Source organism: Bufo bufo, chromosome 2 (assembly GCF_905171765.1).
Source record: "Bufo bufo chromosome 2, aBufBuf1.1, whole genome shotgun sequence".
NCBI lineage: Eukaryota > Metazoa > Chordata > Amphibia > Anura > Bufonidae > Bufo > Bufo bufo.
In genome coordinates, this window is record NC_053390.1 from 168,574,610 (window position 1) to 168,595,777 (window position 21,168).

Genomic DNA, 21,168 nt, shown 5'->3' on the forward strand with positions numbered 1-21,168 from the left:
CTTCCAGGTCTTTTGGAGTTGCTGAGCTCACCGATGCGTTCCTTTTTAAGAATGTTCCAGTTTTGCCCACGCCTAATGTTTTTGCTATCTCTCCGATGGGTTTGTTTTGTTTTTTCAGCCTAATGATGGCTTGCTTCACTGATAGTGACAGCTCTTTGGATCTCATCTTCAGAGTTGACAGCAACAGATTCCAAATGCAAATAGCACACTTGAAATGACCTCTGGACCTTTTATCTGCTCATTGTAATTGGGATACTGAGAGAATAACACACCTGGCCATGGAACAGCTGAGAAGCCAATTGTCCCATTACTTTTGGTCCCTTAACAAGTGGGAGGCACATATGCAAACTGTTGTAATTCCTACACCGTTCACCTGATTTGGATGTAAATACCCTCAAATTAAAAGCTGACAGTCTGCAGGTAAGGCTACTATCACACTTCCGGCAGGCCGGATCTGACAAGCTATTCACCATGTCGGATCCTTCCTTCCGCAATTTCACCGTGCCGCCGCTCCTTCCCCATTGACTATAATGTGGGCGGAGTTCAAGCGCAGCACGGCGAAAGCCGCCGGACTAAAAAGTCCTGCATGTCCGACTTTTTAGTCCGTCGGCTATCGCCGTGCTGCGCCGGAGATCCGCCCCCATTATAGTCAATGGGGACGGAGCGGCGTTCCGGCGGCACGGCGAAATAGCGAAAGGACGGATGCGACATGGTGAACAGCCTGTCGGATCCGTCCTCCCGCAAGTGTGAAAGTACCCTAAAGCACATCTTGTTCGTTGCATTTCAAATCCATTGTGGTGGTGTAGAGACAAAAGTGTTGTGTCGATGTCCCAATATTTATGGACCTGACTATAGATGTTTAAAGAAGTTTAAAGAAGTCAGATGCTTTCTGTTCATTTCCACACAAGCAAAGCCTATTTGGGCGGGAAGGGGGTGGTTGGGGTAGAAAAGGAATAAGTCAAACCAGCAACCAGAAACCTAAAAAAAAAGTGGCTTTCTAAAACATGGCACAGGTACAACATGTGGCTTGCTGCCTCTTCCTGGCTGACTTAAAGGGCTTGTCCACTTATTTTATATTGATGGTCTAGCCTCATGGTATGTCATCAATATCTGATTGGTGGGGTCCAAAACACTACACTCCCACCAATCGTGTTCTACAGTAGCTCTGGCTGTGTAGTAGATGGAGCGGGTTACTGCAGCGACATTCCTACTGAAGTGGATGGAAGCAGCGCTGCAGTAACCAGCTCCACACACTATACAATGGACAGAGCTACTGCAGACCTTCAAATGATCAGATACTGATGGTCTATCTTGAGGATAGGCCATCAATATAGAAGTGCCAAAAACCCCTTTGAAGGGGTTGTACAAGCATAAAGGGGGAGGGGCCACTTGTCTGGGCCTGTAAAAGGGAAGCTTACTTAAAATCGCTTTCCAGTGCCGGCTCCCTGCTCCTCCTCCCGGCCTGCGATGCTCTGCTGGGCTCCTTCACTGTAAAGGCTCATTCACATGACTGTATGAATGGGTCAGCATCCGTTCCGCAATTTTGAGGAATGGGTGCAGACCCATTCATTTCAATGATGCGGACAGCACACCATGTGCTGTCTGAATCAGTTGTTCCGTTCCACGGCCCCGCAGAGAAAAAAAAAAAAAAAGAGCATGTCCTATTCTTGTCAGTTTCGCAAATTGCGGAATGCACACAGGCGGCATTAAAGTTCTGCAGATCTGCAATTAGCGTACCGCAAAACGCGGCGGGATCGTCTGAATGTGCCCTAAACATCTGTTTTGACATCTCTTGCAGCCAATCACTGGCCATGTCGGTAACCAGTTACCCTTATGTCATGACAAATGGTCACATGATACAAGGGAGATCTGGTCTACACTGGGGCCAGTGATTGGATGCAGGTGTAGTGAAACTGCACATGCCCCATTCTTGCAGTCCCCTTGAAGACTTAAATTTGACCATTTAATATTTGAAAACTACTGGTTCACTGCTAATAGCATGACATAAGGCAAAGGGTTTAAATATAAAACAGAAAAAAAATATAATAATAATATTATACATATATACACATACACACAGAAGACCTTCTGGTGACTAAAGAACCCATATAAGGTTCGACAACACTACATTACTCATCATACATGTCTCAAGCCTCAACGGAAACCCTTCTAAAATTAGCAGTACTTTACGTATCTGTCTGCAGAACACAGGGCTGGAAAGGAAAAGGGCAAGCCTTATACCTTATTCCATAGAACACTGTATATATGATCTAGATTTTACTAGTTGCCTTACAACATGCTGCAGCCTTGAGGACTATATCCACGTATTGCACATTAGTTACACAGAGGTACAGTCATTAGACAGCACATCTCATCCATGTTACTAGAGCTTGTAAGTATTTTATACCTTCAGAGACCAGTAATAAATCCTTCTATACAACCAGAATTGCATCAAGGACCTGCAGATGTGTAAGACAGTCCTGTACTCAATCACCAGACCCACAGAGGAGTAATTAAAGCGCCATTAAAGAGAAGAAAAAAAAAAAGCCTAAGGAGCTGCATCTTTAATGAAAGGGGATCTGAAAAGGAAAAGGAAACTTTGGTATAAATGACCTCTAAAGAATCACCGGCTCAGTGATTAAACCATATACTGTACATATTAATCCTCAGAAGACAGATGGGGCTTTATTCACATGGAAACCTAATATCCCAACAACTGGCAGTGACTTCACATCCACACCAATGAAAATATAACGTGCCATATGCTAAAGCTACATCAGCACTTTGCTTTTTAATAATGATGATTAATTGAGCACAAATCAGTTTCTTTTAGATCAACTGCTACTCACGGCTAGTACGTTATATAAGATATTTCAGATGGTCGAGGTGAAGTGTAAAAGTCACAGATGTGCATCAGCCCATTTTAAAGGGAACCTGTCACTTGGTTTTCCTCTACTAAACCACCACCAACATGTTATTCAGCTTGTTAAAGGGGTTGTCCAGTTTCTTGATATTGATGATCTGTCATAACATCCCCTGGCAGAGAGTTCCATAGTCTCACTGCTCTTACCGTAAATAATCCTCTTCTATGTTTGTGTACAAACCTTCTTTCCTCCAGACGCAGAGGATGTCCCCTCGTCACAGTCCTGGGGATAAATAGATGATGGGATAGATCTCTGTACTGACCCCTGATATATTTATACATAGTAATTGGATCTCCCCTCAGTGATGTTTCCTCTAAACCAGGGACACCCAACCTGCGGCCCTCCAGCTGTTGCAAAACTACAACTCCCAGCATGCCTGGACAGCCTACAGCTAGTAGGGCATGCTGGGGGTTCTAGTTTTGCAACAGCTGGAGGGCCGCAGGTTGAGCATCCCTGCTCTATACTAAATCTTTCTGGGTACTGTAGTCCACCCATATAAAAACGTACAGCTACAATAAACTGAATAAAGTGTTTCTGGTGGTTTACTTGGGGAAAACCAACTGAACATTTCTCTTTAAAAGGGAACCCGTCATCAACTTTATGCTGACCGTACTGAGGGCAGTATAAAGTAGTGACAGAAATGCTTTTTTCAGCGATGTGTCACTCATGAGCTAAAAGTGGTTGCCGAGAACCAGAATCATAATCATTGCAGTCCAGGCCTGGAAAAGAGTCAAATCTACCCGAGAAGAGTCCTGGTTATCCATAATCTCCTGCTCTCTCCGTTCATCTGCTGATGACTGGCAGTTCTCTCCTAGAGAGGAAGGGAGAAATCTAGGTAGAAGACTGTCAGTCATCAGCAGGAGAGCAGGAATTCATGAATAACCAGGACTCTTCTCAGGTAGATTTGACTCTTCAAGGCCTGTGCTGCAATTATTATGATGCTGGTTCTCGGCAACCACTTTTAGCTCATGAATGACACATTGCTGAAATCAGCATTTCTGTCACTATTTTATGCTGCCCTCAGTGAGGTCAGCATAAAGTTGACGACAGGTTCCCTTTAACCTCTTCAGGACACAGGGCGTACAGGTACGCCCTTATGTCCTGGTACTTAGACACAGGGCGTACCTGTACGCCTTGTGTATTTCTGATAATCGGCGGGCGGTGATCGGAAGCCGGTGCCTGCTCAAATCATTGAGCAGGCACCTCGGCTAAGTGCGCGGGGGGGTTCCGTGAGGGGGGGGTACATATTAGGTATCGCCGCGTCCGTATCGACCGGCTCTATAAAACATAACACATGACCTAACCCCTCAGATGAACAACGTAAAAAATAAAAACTGCTAAACACTTTTTTTGTCACCTTACATCACAAAAAGTGTAATAGCAAGCGATCAAAAAGTCATCTCATCCCGCAAATATCCTACCCAAGGTAATCGCCCAAAAACTGAAAAAAATTATGGCTCTCAGACTATGGAAACACTAAAACATGATTTTTGCTGCTTCAAAAATGAAATCATTGTGTAAAACTTACATAAATAAAAAAAAAAAAAAAAAGTATACATATTAGGTATCGCCACATCCGTGACAACCTGGTCAAAATACCACATGATCTAACCTGTGAGATGAATGTTGTAAATAACAAAAAAACTGTGCCAAAACAGCTATTTCTTGTTACCTTGTCTCACAAAAAGTGAAATATAGAGCAACCAAAAATCATATGTAACCTAAACTAGTACCAACAAAACTTCCACCCTATTCTGTAAATTCTAAAATGGGGTCACTTTTCTGGAGTTTCTACTCTAGGGGTGCATCAGGGGGGCTTCAAATGGGACATGGTGTAAAAAAAAAAAAAGTCCAGCAAAATCTGCCTTCCAAAAACTGTATGGCATTCCTTTCCTTCTGCGCCCTGCTGTGTGCCCGTACAGCAGTTTACGACCACATATGGGGAGTTTCTGTAAACTACAGAATCAGGGCCATAAATATTGAGTTTGGTTTGGCTGTTAACCCTTGCTTTGTAACTGGAAAAAAACAAAGCAAAATCTGCCAAAAAAGTGACATTTTGAAATTGTATCTCCATTTTCCATTAATTCTTGTGGAACACCTAAAGGGTTAACAGAGTTTGTAAAAATCAGTTTGGAATACCTTGAGGGGTGTAGTTTATAGAATGGTCATTTTTGGGTGGTTTCTATTATGTAAGCCTCGCAAAGTGACTTCAGACCTGAACTGGTCCCTAAAAATTGGGTTTTTGAAAATTTGAGAAAAATTTCAAGATTTGCTTCTAAACTTCTAAGCCTTGTAACATCCCCCAAAAAATAAAATATTCCCAAAATGATCCAAACATGAAGTAGACATATGGGGAATGTAAAGTAATAACTATTTTTGTAGGTATTACTATGTATTATAGAAGTAGAGAAATTGAAACTTAGAAATCTGCAATTTACAAATTTTTGGTAAGTGATTTTTTAAATAAATTTTTTATTTTTTTACTTCATTTTACCAGTGTCATGAAGTACAATATGTGATGGAAAAAAAAAAACACTATCTCAGAATGGCCTGGATAAGTCAAAGCGTTTTAAAGTTATCACCACTTAAAGTGACAATGGTCAGATTTGCAAAAAATGGCCTGGTCCTTAAGGTGAAATAAGGCTGTGTCCTTAAGGAGTTAATAATGCCTATTACTAGCTGCACTAATGTCATGGTGAATGTGAGGCAGACACTTGTACGTGCGCCTCCTGTGCCCTTCCCCACTACGGTCTCCTCAGTTTCAGTCCAGGCTGTTATGTTATGTTGCCAAGTAACAGTCAGCAGAGCCATTACACGCAGTGGCCTCAGAATGTGCCGGCAGTGCCCTGTGCTCCTCCTCACCGAGGCTCCCGGCTGGACACAAATGCAGCCAAGGACAATTCAAATCACATATTAAAAAGCACTTCATTCTAAACTTCTTTCATCTTAATCTTATTACGTTTACTTGAGCATTTGTAGAATAAAAACAGCACTGATGATCAAGTACTGCTGATAGTTCATCCCTATGTGTACACAAAAGGTGGTACGAAAGAAACCCGCGGTGCACCCCGATGCAGCAGAAACCGCGCCAACATGTAGATCTGCACAGACAGATCCGCACTGATAATACAACCGTCTGCATCCGTTCAGAACGGATCAGTTTGTATTAGCTTTAACATTGCCAAAACTGATCCCTCTTGAACACCATTGAAAGTCAATAGGGGGCGGATCAGTTTTCTATTGCGTCAGTGAAAACGGATCAGTCCTGACACACAATAAGTCAATGGGGACAGATCCGTTTCACTGCAAGCAGCGTTTTGGTGTCTGCCTTCAGAGTGGAACGGAGGCAAACTGATGCATTCGGAGCGGATTTTTTTCCATTCAGAATGCATACGGATCCATTTTGGACCGCTTGTGAGAGCCCTGAACGGATCTCACAAACGGAAAGCCAAAACGCCAGTGTGAAAGTAGCCCAAATCCCTGCTATTTTGTATTAACAGCCATCTTTGAAAACTATGGCATCTTTCAGACAAGCGCGTCTAGTGCACAAACCATACCCGCGTGTCAGCGTGATCTCCACTACAGACTTCGCTCCTTTCATAGGATCGCACATAGAAGCAAGGTCTTACAGACGCAACGCAGTGTAAATTAGAATGCTGTGCGGTCCTGTGAAACGAGCAGTGTACGGAACAAGAAATCGCACTCCCACGTGGGCATGTCTATCAGGACACACTAGTCTAAGAGGCCTTACACAGAGACTTCTATCATCGATAACACCTCCATGTGAACAATGAAGTGAGAAAAAGCAGAGATATAAATGTATAAATGACAAGTTTTACTGAACCTCCTCCTGCTCTATTACATGCTGCCTGACAACTGCATTTTGTGGCGACAGGTTCTTTTAACAATGAAAGTGCTGGAACAATCCAACCACTGCAACCTTATAAAGATGACCTATCCCAAGAATAGGCTCTATAGCACTATTGTCCTATAATTTAAAAAAAAAGTAAAATTATGATCTTTTGTTGTATAGACCGTGATCCTCATGGAGGAAACTACTAAATCTCTGCCTTCTCTTTAGGGTACCCGGTTGTCTCCGATACCCAACTGATGGCTGCACAATATTCGATACAGCCGTTAAACAGCATCTTTATTGTACTATATGGCCAGTTATCTTCAGAAGACTTTTGGTAGATACAAAGGGTGCAGTGTACACTATTTTACCAGTGGACCATTCATTGGGAGGAGAGCCTTGTCAATCAGCAGCTGTCTGGAGCCTGGCAGAGAGGTGACCACTCCGTAATACAGCACCCACAGAAACTTACGAGCCCATCCCATCAGTTTTTTTTCAGGCGATAAAAAAAAAAAAAAAAAAGACAAAATGTAATCAATGTTAATGAAAAATAATGTGCCATATGGAGGACTTATGGCAGCAAGCAGAGCTATGTGAAACCAAACTGTAGAGACCCCACCTGCTGCCGTACAGGCTCCGCACACGGCTTCAAATCGCATGTTCTTTTTAGTAATAGAAGAAACTGGAAAGTGCTGTAGGCTCCATGCATACCTTGCTAAAAATACCAAAGATGCTTACTTTCATACCTTAGCACCACAAACAGGATGAGTTCACAAGACCAGAGCAGTCACTACATTTAAAGAAACAGATATCCCTACAACCCAGGAATCTAAGCAGTCCATGACTTCAAATCATCCAAATATCCTATAGTCCAATCCTAATGAATCCTTTCAATGATCTTAGGCCTCTTCCAGACAAACGCGTGTCACGTTGCGAGTCCGCAGCGCAGCTCCCGGCCTGACCCCCCCAGCACTGCCGGGGTCACATAGCATTATATTGATCTATGATACTATGTAACTCTTACAGTTCTGGAATGTATTGGATAACACTAGCAGCAGTATGTCAGTGTCATCTAATACATTCCAGAACTGTAAGGGTTACATAGCATCATAAATCTATATAATGCTAGGTGACCCCGGCAATGCTGGGGGTCAGGCTGGGAGCTGCACCGCGGACTCGCAGCACGACATTCATCTGCAAGGGGCCTTAGACTACCAGATACTGGATGACAGATGTTTACCAGTCACATCCAATATCAGCAGCTGATGGAAACTGACCTAAATATAGAGAAATTAAAGAGGATAGAAGCTGAGAACTCACTTTAGGTCTGAAGCTGGATGTAGGTGGCCCATACTCATGCTGGGCTTTGATAGTTCCCCATGGATGGTTAATCTTGAAGCACTCGTTGCAGAAGCTGGCACTGCAATCCATGCAGCTTTTGGTGGATTCTTGGACTGGAGGTTTGCAAAAGTCACACATGATGGCAGTGGCAGCCCGCGCTGCCTGTCTGTAGCGCTCTACTATAGTCTCCAAAGTAAAGTTCCGAAAAAGGCCGTTAATGCCTCGCTCTCCAAGGTCCACATCACGTAAACAGCCGGGACATGACAATGAAGTAATTCTGGGAGTTAAAGAATTGCGCTTAGATCCTACAAAGATAACAATTTGGTCAGTTAAGAGAATTAAAGAACGCAAATCAAGCACCTACCAAGCAATATACAGTGCATTCAGAAAGTCTTCAGACTTTTTTTTTCCTACATTTTGTGGCCTAGGGGTTAAAAATAAAATTAAAATTCTTCACTCAATACCCCATAATGACAAAATGAAAACAATGTTTAAAATCTGCCAATTTATTGAAAATGAAAACCTAAAACCCTGCATTGATGCAAGTATTCAGACTCCGCTATTCCAGCCTCCAGTCCAGTGGATGCGATGCCACAAGATCTGTACATCTGGATTTGGGGATTTTTTGCCATTCTTCTCTGCACATCCTATAAAGCTCTGTCAGGCTGGATGGCGACTGTTGGTGGTCAGCCATTTCAAGCCTCTCCAGGGATTATCAATTAGTCAGGGCTCTGGCTGGGCCACTCAAGGATATTCACAGAGTTGTCCTTAACCCCTCAGTGACCACCCATACACCTTTTTACTGCAGTCACTAAGGGGCCTTAGGCTGGGCCGCCGCTTTTTTACGGCAGCCCAATCTAAGCGCTGCACGGGTCCCCTGCTCTCACATGAGAGCTGCGGCCCTGGTCTAACAGCCCGGATCGGCAGGAGTGCCGATGTGGGCTGTTTAACACTTTACATGCCGCGGGCAATGGCGCCCGCCGCATGTAAAATGCTGACAGGGGGAGTGGACTTCATTCTGGCTACTCTGCCATAAAGCCCATATTAGTGGAGTGCTGCAGTGACAGCTGATCTTCTGGAAGTTTCTCCCATCTGCACAGCGGTTCTCTGGAGCTCAGCCAGAGTGACTCATTGGGATGTCAGTCACCTCTTACCAAGGGTCTTCTCGCCAATTACTTAGGTGGGGCGGCAGGCTCTAGGAAGAGTTCTGGTTGTTCAAAACTTCTTCCATGTAAGAATTATGGAGACCACTGTGCTCTTGGGAACTTTCAGTGTAGCAGACATTTTCTGTGCCCTTCTCCAGATTTGTAACTTAGCTCTGTGGGTTCTTCTAGGTTCTTGCCTCCTCATGGCTTGCTTTTTGCTTCAATATGCATTGCCAGCTGTGAGACCTTATATAGAGAGCAGTTTATCACAGGGGAAATAAAATTAAAAAAGTGCAGAAACATCTCTAAGATGGTCAACAAAAATTAGGAGGCCCCCAGAGCTAAATTTTAAGTGTCATAGCAAAAGGGTCTGAGTACTTGCAAAAGTTTAGATTTCCTTTTTTAATAAAATTTTCAAACGGTCTAAAATTTTGTTTTCACTTTCTCATTGTGAAGTATTGAGTGCAGAAGGATGGAGAAAAACTATATATTTTTAGCACAAGGCCACAACATAACAAAACGTTAAAAAGATCTGATGACTTAACAAATGCAGTTTGTCGTCTAATTTTGCACTGCAAAACTGCATTGGAAAGAAGTACAGACTGCATGCAATTATCCACAAGACCAACTGCCGTCCACCTGTGCTTGACCATTCCAGAAAAGTCAAAGGGCAAGTAAATTGTGTGAGTGAGGTCTGCAGAAATCATGAAGAAACTACTTGTATAGGGAATTCCATTCCTGAACCCGCATTACATATTTGACAAACATATGCAGATTTCATTAAACTAGAGCAGGAATAACCATTTACAGTGTAAATGTACATTAAGGATATTTCACCTGTTCTATTTAAATACAATATGTATATTACATTGAAAAGGGAAGTTGTCCACAGGTAAGACATTCCTGTCCCCGTCCTATCAAAATAGATCCATTACAATCACTCTGCCCATCTCTTGAGCTGGACGGGGCTGTAGGACTGTGCCTTATGTGCCAAGTATGTTTGAGAGAGCCACGGGGTTTAGGCAGCAAGTGCTTTCTCAACCCTTTGTTTAGTAAAGGTGCCCAAACACGGTGGTGCAAAGTTGGCTGAATGGGCCGGCTAAATATGTTATGGGGGTGTACTAAATTTATTAATATTGACATTTGTTATGCCAGTCTTTATAAAAAGACAAAAAGCTGGTGTATGATGTGCCAAAATTAAGAGGCGCAGGCATCAATAATTTTAGAGCATCTTTAGTAGGTCAGTCTGCCAGAAAATGAAATCTACACCAGCAAGGAGCCAACACCGGCGTCTGGTGTAAAGTGTGCCAGTGTCGGACTGCAAATGTCCCACCCACACACAGCTGTCAGGAAGTAAAGTTGCACCCCGCTAGAATCCAACCAGCCTTTTTAGGGGAACCAAATGTAGTCTTTTATGAATACTTAATTGGCAGCCTAGGAGGAGGACAGTTTACCCCAAGCTTTGGCGAGGGCTCACCACTTGTCCTTGATGCCAAGGACATCAGGCTCAAAGGGCTAGGGAATAGGTCAAGGACCCATTTTTCTTTCAGAGAAGGCGTGTGTAGACAGCATCCTAGCAAACTTCACTTTTTTTTACAACAGAGTTAAATGCTTTAAGGCCTCTTGCCCACGACCGTATGCCCTCCAAGATATACGTTCCGTGGGGGCGGGCAGTATATCTCGGAGGGCATACGGTCGTGGGAAAGAGGCATTCCGTTTTGATCCATCATAATAGAAATCTATGGCCAAGCATAACGGATCCATATGGTTTGTTATGCAGGATGGAAAACAAAGTCCTGAATAACGGAAACTAGACGGATCCATTATGCTTGATCATAGACTTCTATTATGATGGATCAAAATGGAAATGCCTCGTAAAGGCTTTCGTTTTGCATTCCGTCTATGAATTCGGTTATAACGGAATCCCTACACTACCCGAACACTGAACCTGTAAAGTTCGGGTTCACTCATCCCTAGTCTAGACCAATGTATGCAATAGTCTAAAGTATCCGAAACAATTAGTGACAATTATCAATTGGTAGCAGTGATTTACAGTAAAACCGTGGATATACCCACGGAAAATTACATCGAAAAATGGTGTTCACAGATTGCTTTTTCTACTAGAAGGCTGTCTTTGTATATGAATAATACAGCACAAGAAACTCAGGTCTGGCAGTATAACAGCATCTCCTCAATAACTGATGCAGTTGGATCAGCTGTCCTCACACTTTGTAGTCCAAGACAGGTCTAATTTGCCACCCTGGGTGAATGGTCCAAGCCAAAAGCCAGACATGTGTAGAATTCCTTGGATTCCTCCTGCTTGATGCTGGACAAGAATATCCAAGGCAACTGCAGCAGACTGACAAAACGTCTCTTCCCTTAACGTTCTGTGCCGCTGCCGTCATCACCCAGCTCTAAAAGGCTTGCCCTGAGATGTCTTCAAAGGTTATTTACTGGGAGGGGACACAGGTGCCAACTTCAAAAGGTGCAAGAGAATATTCATGTCAGAACCAAACCCTGCAGACCTTTGTGTGTCAATGTTTGTGTTGTTGAGCCCTTCTTAAAGAGGCTTCACTACAAAACCACAAGAAAGGCCTATTCCCAAAAGGAGGAACTTGTCACATTGAAGCTGCAGGAGGCATGTTCTAGAGTCAAAGGAATTGGACAGATTGAGAGGCGATATAGTGGGAACCAGTGAGCAGCTCTACTCAGTAATGGGCAACCTGCCCTGTATAAAACTGGGCATACAGAGATAGCTGTCAATTTTTTTTTCTCCTTCTTTCTCCCCCTTTTGGTCCTTCCTTCCCCTTGCTCTCATCCCCCTCCCCGGACCGCTGCCCTCCGGGGGTTCTGGGGTGCCCTATCGATGGGTAGGATTAAGAACATAAAGGAAAATTTATGAGAATCCTTACATGGAATATAAGGGGGTTGAGTAGAGGCATAAAGAGAGTGGCAATCTTCAACGCAATACATAGGTCACTTCCCGCTATTGTCTGCCTATAGAAGACACACTTGACAGGAGAGACAATGGTTGGGGTGGGTAGACTATGGATGCAACATGCTTTTCATTCAGCAAATGCAAGAGGAGTAAGTATACTAATACATCGGGATATAGATATAAAAATACTGAATGTAATTACAGATAGCAACCTTCCCTATGTCCTGATAGATTGTATATTAGAAGGAAGGGCATGGTTAATAGCAAGCGTGTATATACCGCCACCCTTTAAAATCGACGTCCTATTAAAAATTTATTACACTTAATGCAGGGGATAAATCACTATTGGTGGTGGGGGACCTTAATGTAATTGATGCAAGTCTAGATAGATGTAAAACAGGGAATATTCAAGGTTCCTGTACAGGATCTAAATTAAAGAATGTCACTAAAGAGGTGGGATGGATTGATATTTGGAGGGTTATGCACCCTAACTTACGGAAATACTCATGATTATCAAAAACTCAGAGGCTTATCACAGATTGACTTAGCCTTCACAAATGATAAAGGTTCACTAGAAATAGAAGGGGTGAAATACGGGCGACGGGGAATTTCGGATCACAATCCAATTAATATTAAAATTAGAACACAAATAATTAAAAAAAGAAAGATGAATATAAATATAGGATGGATAAATATGTTGGATATACACAGCAAGATTTTGGGAGAGATAATAGAATTCTTTGAGATGAATGATGGATCATCAACGGTTAATACGATATTGGAAACTGCCAAGGACTTTATTAGAGGGATTATTACAAAATATACAGCAATATATAAGAAAGGAGCAAGAGAGAAAATAAAAAAAATGGGAAAAGGAGACAGAAAAAAAAAAGGTGAGGAAAAGTATATTGAAAACCCCAGAGCAAAACTATACTGCTTGGATAGAAAAGGCCTCTGAACTAAAGGAGGAATTGTTAAAGATGGCAGAACAGCAAAAAGAAAATCAAGTAAGAGATAATTTTATATATGCACATATACCCGGGAAAAAACAGGCGGCCCTGGCAGCGACCCAAACAAACAAGAACAAGTATATCCACTGTTTAATGGACGAATTGGGACATAAAAATACAGAACAAACTACTAAAATAGAATTACTCCAAAAATACTTTGCTGATATATACAGTAGTAAAATAAATAAAAATTTTGAGCGAATACAAAACTTTCTGGATGAAATTACCATCTCTAAGTTAACACTAGATCAAAGTAAGTCTTTGGAAGACCCCTTAACCCCTCTAGAAGTGAAGAATATGTTAAAAGCGACAGCAAAGAATAAGACCCCAGGAATAGACGGAATCCCGTTTGAGGTGTATGTCCAATATAAAGAAATACTAATTCCCAAACTGCTTAGGATGTGGGAGACCACGAAACAGTTAGGGAAGTGGCCAGATTCCATGCGTGAGGCCTTAATTACACTTGTTCCGAAGCCGGGCAAGGATCCAGCCTTAAAGGGATTCTGTCACCTCTCATAAACCAAATTCGGATTTTAAACCAGTCATGCTCCACAGCTTACCTTGAATCGGCTGTGCTGTTCTATATTGTAATCAGTCCAGTAGTTTTGCAGAAAAACGACTTTTATAATTATGCAAATTAACCCTGAAGGTGCCCAGAGGGGCGTTATGTTCCCCTTTGTGTGCCCAAAACACCTTCTTCCAGAATCCCTAACCGCCCACAGCGTCTCATCCCTCTCCTCCCCCTCCCTGACGGCCGAGCGAAGTCTCACGCAGACACAGTACCCACTGAGGGCTGCGCCAGTGCGATTTGCTGGAGACTGATGGAAGAGCGAGCATCGGACGTCACTGGGCTCGGCGCATGCCCAGTGACGACGACGAAGCTCCTGCCCTCAGTCTCCAGCAAATCGCACTGGCGCAGCCCTCAGTGGGTACTGCGTCTGCGTGAGACTTCCCTCGGCCGTCAGGGAGGGGGAGGAGAGGGATGAGACGCTGTGGGCGGTTAGGGATTCTTGAAGAAGGCGTTTGGGGCACACAAAAGGGAACATAACGCCCCTCTGGGCTCCTTCAGGGCTAATTTGCATAATTATAAAAGTCGTTTTTCTGCAAAACTACTGGACGGATTACAATATAGAACAGCACAGCCGATTCAAGGTAAGCTGTGGAGCATGACTGGCTTAAAATCTGAATTTGTGTTATGAGAGGTGACAGAATCCCTTTAATGGAATCTTACCGTCCTATATCACCGATTACCACTGATAATAAAATTCTAGCCAAAATCCTGGCAACTAGACTTAGGAGTGTGATTTCAGTGCTCGTTCATGAGGATCAATCGGGGTTTATGTCAGGGAAAACCACTACAGAGAATATTATGAGATACTTTGTGAATACCCAGTTTGAACCTACAAATTGTGAAGAACGGCTGATTGTAACTATAGACGCCTCAAAAGCGTTCGATACGGTAGAATGGCCCTTTCTGTTTAATGTGATGAAGAAGATGGGACTAGGGGACCAATTTGTTGCATGGGTAAAGCTATTGTACACTGAAATTTCGGCGAGGGTGATAGTAAATGGAGAACATTCGGATAGCATACCAATTGGCGGGGGGGTTAGGCAGGGATGCCCCCTTTCTCCTCTGCTATTTGCTATAGCTGTCGAACCGCTTGCAGATATGATCAGGCAAGACCCGCGAATTGTGGGGTTCAGATATGGTACACATAAGGAAAAAATTGCTCTATATGCGGATGACATCATGCTATTTGTGGATTCACACGGATCACTTACAAGGATTTTTCAAGTATTTGAACAATACGGCAAATATGCTGGACTTAGTATAAACTGGTCTAAGTCAGCTTGTATCCCGATTGATCCTCTGAACGAGTTTAGCCCTGGAATGCTGGAAAGAAAATTAACGAACCGGTCAAATATTTGGGAATTCAGATAACCCCAGACCCCAATGATTATGTTCGATTGAATGTGATTCCGAAAATTCAGGAACGTAGGAAAAAACTATACCTGTCTATGGCAGGACGCATCTCAATGTTAAAGATGTGCCCATTACCGGCACTGAATTATATCTTGTGGAATACACCAGTGATGATCCCTAAAAAATATTTTTTTTAAATCACCAGTTTACTAACCGATTTAATATGGCGAGGATAAAGGTACAGATATTATGCACCCATGAAAAGGAGGGTGGACGGTGTGTACCAGATTTGGAACTCTATTTTATTTCAGGGACTAACTATAAAAAATATGATAACGTGGAGCAACACGCAAAGCTATAAGAAAATAATAGTAGGGATAAATAAAAGACTCGGAAAATGTAACATCTTTCAAATTATGGAGACAGGTATTTTGTCCCAACAGGGCTGTAAATATACACCTTTAACCGTGTTGATGGCTAAAAACTGGAAGACGGCAAAAGAATAGTGGCCCCAAACTGGATTTCATTCTGACACCATACTTTGGGACAATACTAGCCTCACAGAATTAAAGGCAATTGAACAGAGGGTCTGGTGGAAGCATGGAATATATACATTAGGCCAGGTATGGGAAGAGGGGGATATTATCTCCTATGAAGAGCTAAAAAGGAAATACCAATGGGAAAATACAGAGCTGAGTTTTTTTACTTCCAATTAAAACACGCACTTTATAAGATGATAGGGAAAGGTACACAAATTACTATCTTACCACAGCCTTTGGACTATATAACTAAGCTAATAGCTGGTAAGAAACTGGTCAAGAATACATCAATGTGTCACACCGCAAAAATAACAGAAGAGCAGTTGAAAATTTGACCCATAAATGGCAGGGAGTCTTGAACCCCACGCGGGAAGACTTTTGGGAGTCGGCTATAAAAGGCGAAGAATAAGGTTTCGAGGAATTTTTCTTATAGAATAACCCAATTTAATATATTGTATCGTCTACTACTCTGACAAGAAGTTAATGAAGTATTATAAGACCAAAGTGTTTAGTTGTCAGAAATGTGGAGAGATAGCGGTGGACGATATACATATATTATGGTCATGTGTAAAAATTCAAGATTATTGGGTAAAGATTATTGATAAAATAGAGGAATACCACCAGTTTATAGTGCCTAGACACTGAGGAATGCATTTTAGGGGTGATGGACGGAGTGCAAGCCCCACAACAGAGAGGTAGCAACCCAACTATTGTTTCAGGCTAGGAAGTGTATAGTCGGACATTGGGGGGGGGGGGGGGGGGGGGGAATGTGGTTCTCACAGTTAAAGAATGGGAGAATTCCACTAGGCTGTTCGCTTATCAGAGAACAATTCCATCTGGTCGGGTTCAAGAAAAAAAACTTAGATTTGGCAGATTATGGCAGAAATGGCTAAATGAACACTGATCTTAGTGGGGTGCGGCCGGGGATGTAGGGGGGGCTGCGGGAGAAGGAGAGAAAAAAAATCCCTTTTTTTTCTCAGCAACTAATTGGTTGAGGGTGGGGAAGATATGTAATGTATGAAAAAAAGATGATGGTTTGAATATTCATGTAAATTTAAAAAACTGTAAAAGATTTATATAGAAGAAAAAAAAAAAAAAAAAAAGAGAACACTGTCTAAGCTGCAGGAGGCATGTTCTAGAGTCAAAGGAATTGGACAGATTGAGAGGTGATATAGTGGGAACCAGTGAGCAGCTCTACTCAGTAATAGACAACCTGCCCTGTATAAAACTGGGCATACAGAGATAGCTGTCAATCACCGATGAGGACCGCCCACTAGATACCCATTCTAGAAAGAGTAAAGAGTTAAAAAGGAGTTTTCTGTGACAAGGAACCCTTTTTCATATGGTCAAGCAGGGTTTAAATGGCATCTGTCACCACATACCTTAATGTCAAACGGTTGGCAGATGTCCATCCACGCATGTAAGCAGATTCCCATGATGTCTCTGGCATCTCCATATGCTTCTCCAGTATGCCGGAAAAAAAAGACTTTATAATATGCAAGTTACCCCATAGGTGCAAAGAGGACAGTGATATTGCACCTAGAGTCTCCCCTCCCTTTCTTCTATGTCACGCCTCCACCGCGGTGATGGACAGGCAGTCTCATGGGATCGCATTTTATACATGCGCAGAATTGGGGTAGAGATTGCCTATCTGACCAGCAGTCTATATGGAGATGCTGAAGACATCATACAACCCAATTCACCTGTTAATGCAATGTAACCTTCATCTTCAGTCACCACCGGACTTGGTGTGACATGCTGTCTAAATGCGTGCCACAGCTGCCGGCCAATTAACCAATCAATGGCCTCAGTGGTGACATATAGAAGTACACAGCATGACACTAGCTGGCAGTGATGACATGCGTGTAGATGGCAGGTCACGTTTTCAAACCAGTAGGTACAAGAAGAGGAGGAGGAGGAGGAGGAGGAGGAGGAGGAGGAGGAGAAGGGGCCACGGAACTGACAACTTTTGAGGCCCCATTGAAATAAATGGGTCTATCTGATCCACAGAAAAAATGCGGATCAGTTGCGGACAGAAAATACAGCTGTGTGCATAAGACCTTAAATGGTAGAGCAGTGTCGGAAAACCTCTTCAGGACCAGTCCAGTTTTTGCTTCTTCCTCCTAGTTTCAAAACGGTCACAACTTTTTCACTTACATACCCATATGAGAGCTTGTGTTTTGCAGAACAAGCTTTGCCATCTTCTATTAAAAACCCCTTTGTGGGGTGAAATATAAAAATAAAACTGTAGTCCCACCATTGTTTTTCGGCTTACTGCATTCTCTGGTCAGTAAAAATGACATGACGACCTTATTCAAGGATTTTTTCATAAGACACATTCCCTCAAGTGAATGGGTTTGGGAGAGGACAGACATCAGTCAGATGCCAATGGCGTGCAACTCTAATCCATGTTTCCCAGCCAGAACACAGACAAGTGCAACATGTCTGAATTCACCACAAGTGTACCTACACATCAGTGCCGGTGTCGAGAGAAATTCCACAGATTCCTGCAGATTTCTCAGTATTTCAGCACCAAATCCTCATCTGTTACTTGCAGTTTTGTTGCAATGCATGGGGTAAAATCTGCACCAAAAAAAAAAAAAAAAAAAAGTACACAAGATGTCAAGTTCCATTCTCTTTGCTTGTACTGTAGTACGACTTTTCTCCCGCACATAATCCACAACGTACGGTATGTGGATGGATACATCTGTCTTTCTCATCTATGCTCACTCTGTATACAAAACTATGTGTGATTCTAGCCACACCTACAACGATGAGGATAGTCAACATGTTGCAATCTTCATGGATATCTCATCATATCATGCAGAAGCAAAAATGAGTCAAGCAACTATAAAAACTGCATGCCAGACGAAAACAAGATTGCAGCAGTCCAACAGCAATAAAAGTACAAGGGGCAGAGAGCAATCCAGACACTGTGTACCATACATTGCACTACGTGCTCCAATAGCAGTAAAAGGTCTGGCCTACATCCTGATGATGGCGTCGCATCTTTTGCTCGATTCATTTTAAACTTCTAAGCAATATGAGATTTCAGGATAATACACTGAATATTAATTGTGGCAACTCCTCTTTGTAGATGTGGATGTATCTGGGAGCGACTGGATTTTTTTTTCTGTTTCATGTCTGCTTTGAACCACATAATTGCCATGATTTTGGAAAAGCTAAGCATCATGCCCACAACGTGACTAAACCCTAAGAAGTAGTTTTACAACTTTCTCTGGGCTGAGCGGTTATATAGGACCATTTCCCTTCTGCAAACTATTTTTAAAAAAGTTCACAGCAAATTAGTCAACATTTCTCATTAATATAGGGTTTAAAATGATTCAGAAAATAATAAGAAAAAAAACAAAACACACACACCACACATAAAACACTTGCATAGACCAAAATGAAGTATGGAAAGGTGGAGCACACAGTAAAGACTTCACCAGTCACTGCAATACAGCTGCAGACTTTCATTCTGTTGGAAGTAACATGAATTAGGACACAAGACAATTCGGTAAATGCTAGGATGCGATGACATTCTTACAGACCGTCCTAAAACAGCCGCATCTGCTTCCTTCATTAAGAAAGCAATAGAAGTGTTCGGGGAAAGACATGCATGATATTATATGATATTAGTCCGAGCATGGTTTTGGATGTCACGTACATTAGTTTTTTTGAGCTAGTAATGAGGGAAAGCCTTCACATTAAAAACCACGTTGACATCACTGGCTGCTTATGCGATAGGCAGATTGGACTTTACTCGCAATGCAGCTTCAAGTAACAGGCAATGTGGCGTATGACGTGTGAAACCACTGATGAACATGAAAAAAGAAAAAAAAAAAAAAAAAACACACCTCAGTTAGGGTGCTGTGCGGGTGAAGACATCACACGAATGAGTGCGCTGTATCTAGTTCTACTGCCTTGCCGTAAAGAACACCTGTAGCAGAATCAACCTTACTGACCCAGGCTTACTGTGTGGTAGGGTTAAGGCTCCATTCACACGTCCGCAAAATGGGTCCGCATCCTTTCCGCAATTTTGCGGAATGGGTGCGGACCCATTCATTCTCTATGGGGACGGAATGGATGCGGACAGCACACAGTGTGCTGTCTGCAGCCGCAATTGCAGAGCGCAGCCCCGATTTTGGGTCCGCAGCTCCGCAAAAAGATAGAGCATGTCCTATTCTTGACCGCAGCTTGCGGACAAGAATAGGCATTTCTATGGGGGTGACGGGCTGGTGTGTTGCGGACCCGTAATTTGCAGGTCCGCAGCACACCACGGACGTGTGAATGTAGCCTTAAGCCTGCTGAGATGCTTGTAATACCCTCAGTGCACCCCAGCTTTCCAATGCTGGCCAAGGAATAAAATTTATTGTATTTATTGAATAAATAATGGTTTTCACAAGGTAGGCATCACTTTAAAATCTCTATCCTATAAACTATGAGGTGCTAAGGAAAAGTGGGGCCATTGTCCATAGCAGCCAGTCAGCTTCCAGCTCTCATTTTTGCAGAAGCCTTTTTCGAAATGAAAGCTGCATCCACAGAGTTTACCATAAACCACCAGCTCACATCGTTCTCCCCACAGGAGTCCAGATACAGCCTGGCCGTCCAATGTTGGTTAGCTGAATGCAAGTCTCCATTACCATCTGTGGGCATACTGAAAATCTATACAATATTTGCACATATGCTTCCCTTGACAAGTCCCGCGGGGTGGGGGGGGGGGGGGGATTTAAAAACCCACTTAGAAGTTAGACAACCCCTTTAAACAGAGGCAAAATAAAAATAAAAAAAATTAAAGATTTTATTTTAGAGGGTAGAAAAATATTATTTAGACTCAACATTTAAAGTGACTGGATTTCAGATACATACATTATACCAATGTATATCTATAGTTAAAAGGATTGTGATAGGAACAATGTGGCACTTTCAGCACTAATGACCCATCTGGCAATCATGGTGCACATTTAGGCCCCTTTCACACGAACTATAGGAATTGTGTCCGGATCTGTTAGAGGTTGTCCGGGCTTCTACTATTGATGAACCAGCCTCAGAATAGGTCAAAGTCAGATCGGCGAGGGTCCGACACCCCCTCTAATCAGACCATAGACCGCAGCAGCGGACAGAAAAAAAATAAAAGAAAAAATAATAAAGTGGTCAGCGATTGCGTTTAGTTTTGATGCGTTTTTCACGCGCATGAAAAAAATATAAAAAATAACTGAACAACCTACATCTCTTAGCAACCATCTGGGTGCAATGCGTTTTTCACAGAAGTCCCATTCACTTCTATGGGACCAGGGCTGCTTGAAAAATGCAGAATATAGAACATGCTGCAATTGAATGGATCAGGTGTCACTGTGGGTGCTATGCATTCAATTCACACATTGCACCCATACAGAAAACTTGCTCGTGAAAGGGGCCTTAGGCTAGGATTCCGGTATTCTGTTCCAAAATTGCGGGAGAATACTGGCGCTGTATGGTTTATTTTTCCATA

At 42.7% G+C, this 21,168-nt stretch overlaps 1 protein-coding gene across 2 annotated transcripts in view; it reads right to left on the reverse strand.

Annotated features, from left to right (window-relative positions):
* Positions 1-21,168, reverse strand: part of TRIM36 (tripartite motif containing 36) — a 124,168-nt gene that overhangs the window by 30,521 nt on the left and 72,479 nt on the right. For both annotated transcript variants that reach the window (XM_040421641.1, XM_040421642.1), the window contains exon 3: positions 8,098-8,423. In XM_040421641.1, coding sequence (XP_040277575.1) covers positions 8,098-8,423 — 326 coding nt within the window. The remainder of the gene's footprint in view (positions 1-8,097; positions 8,424-21,168) is intronic.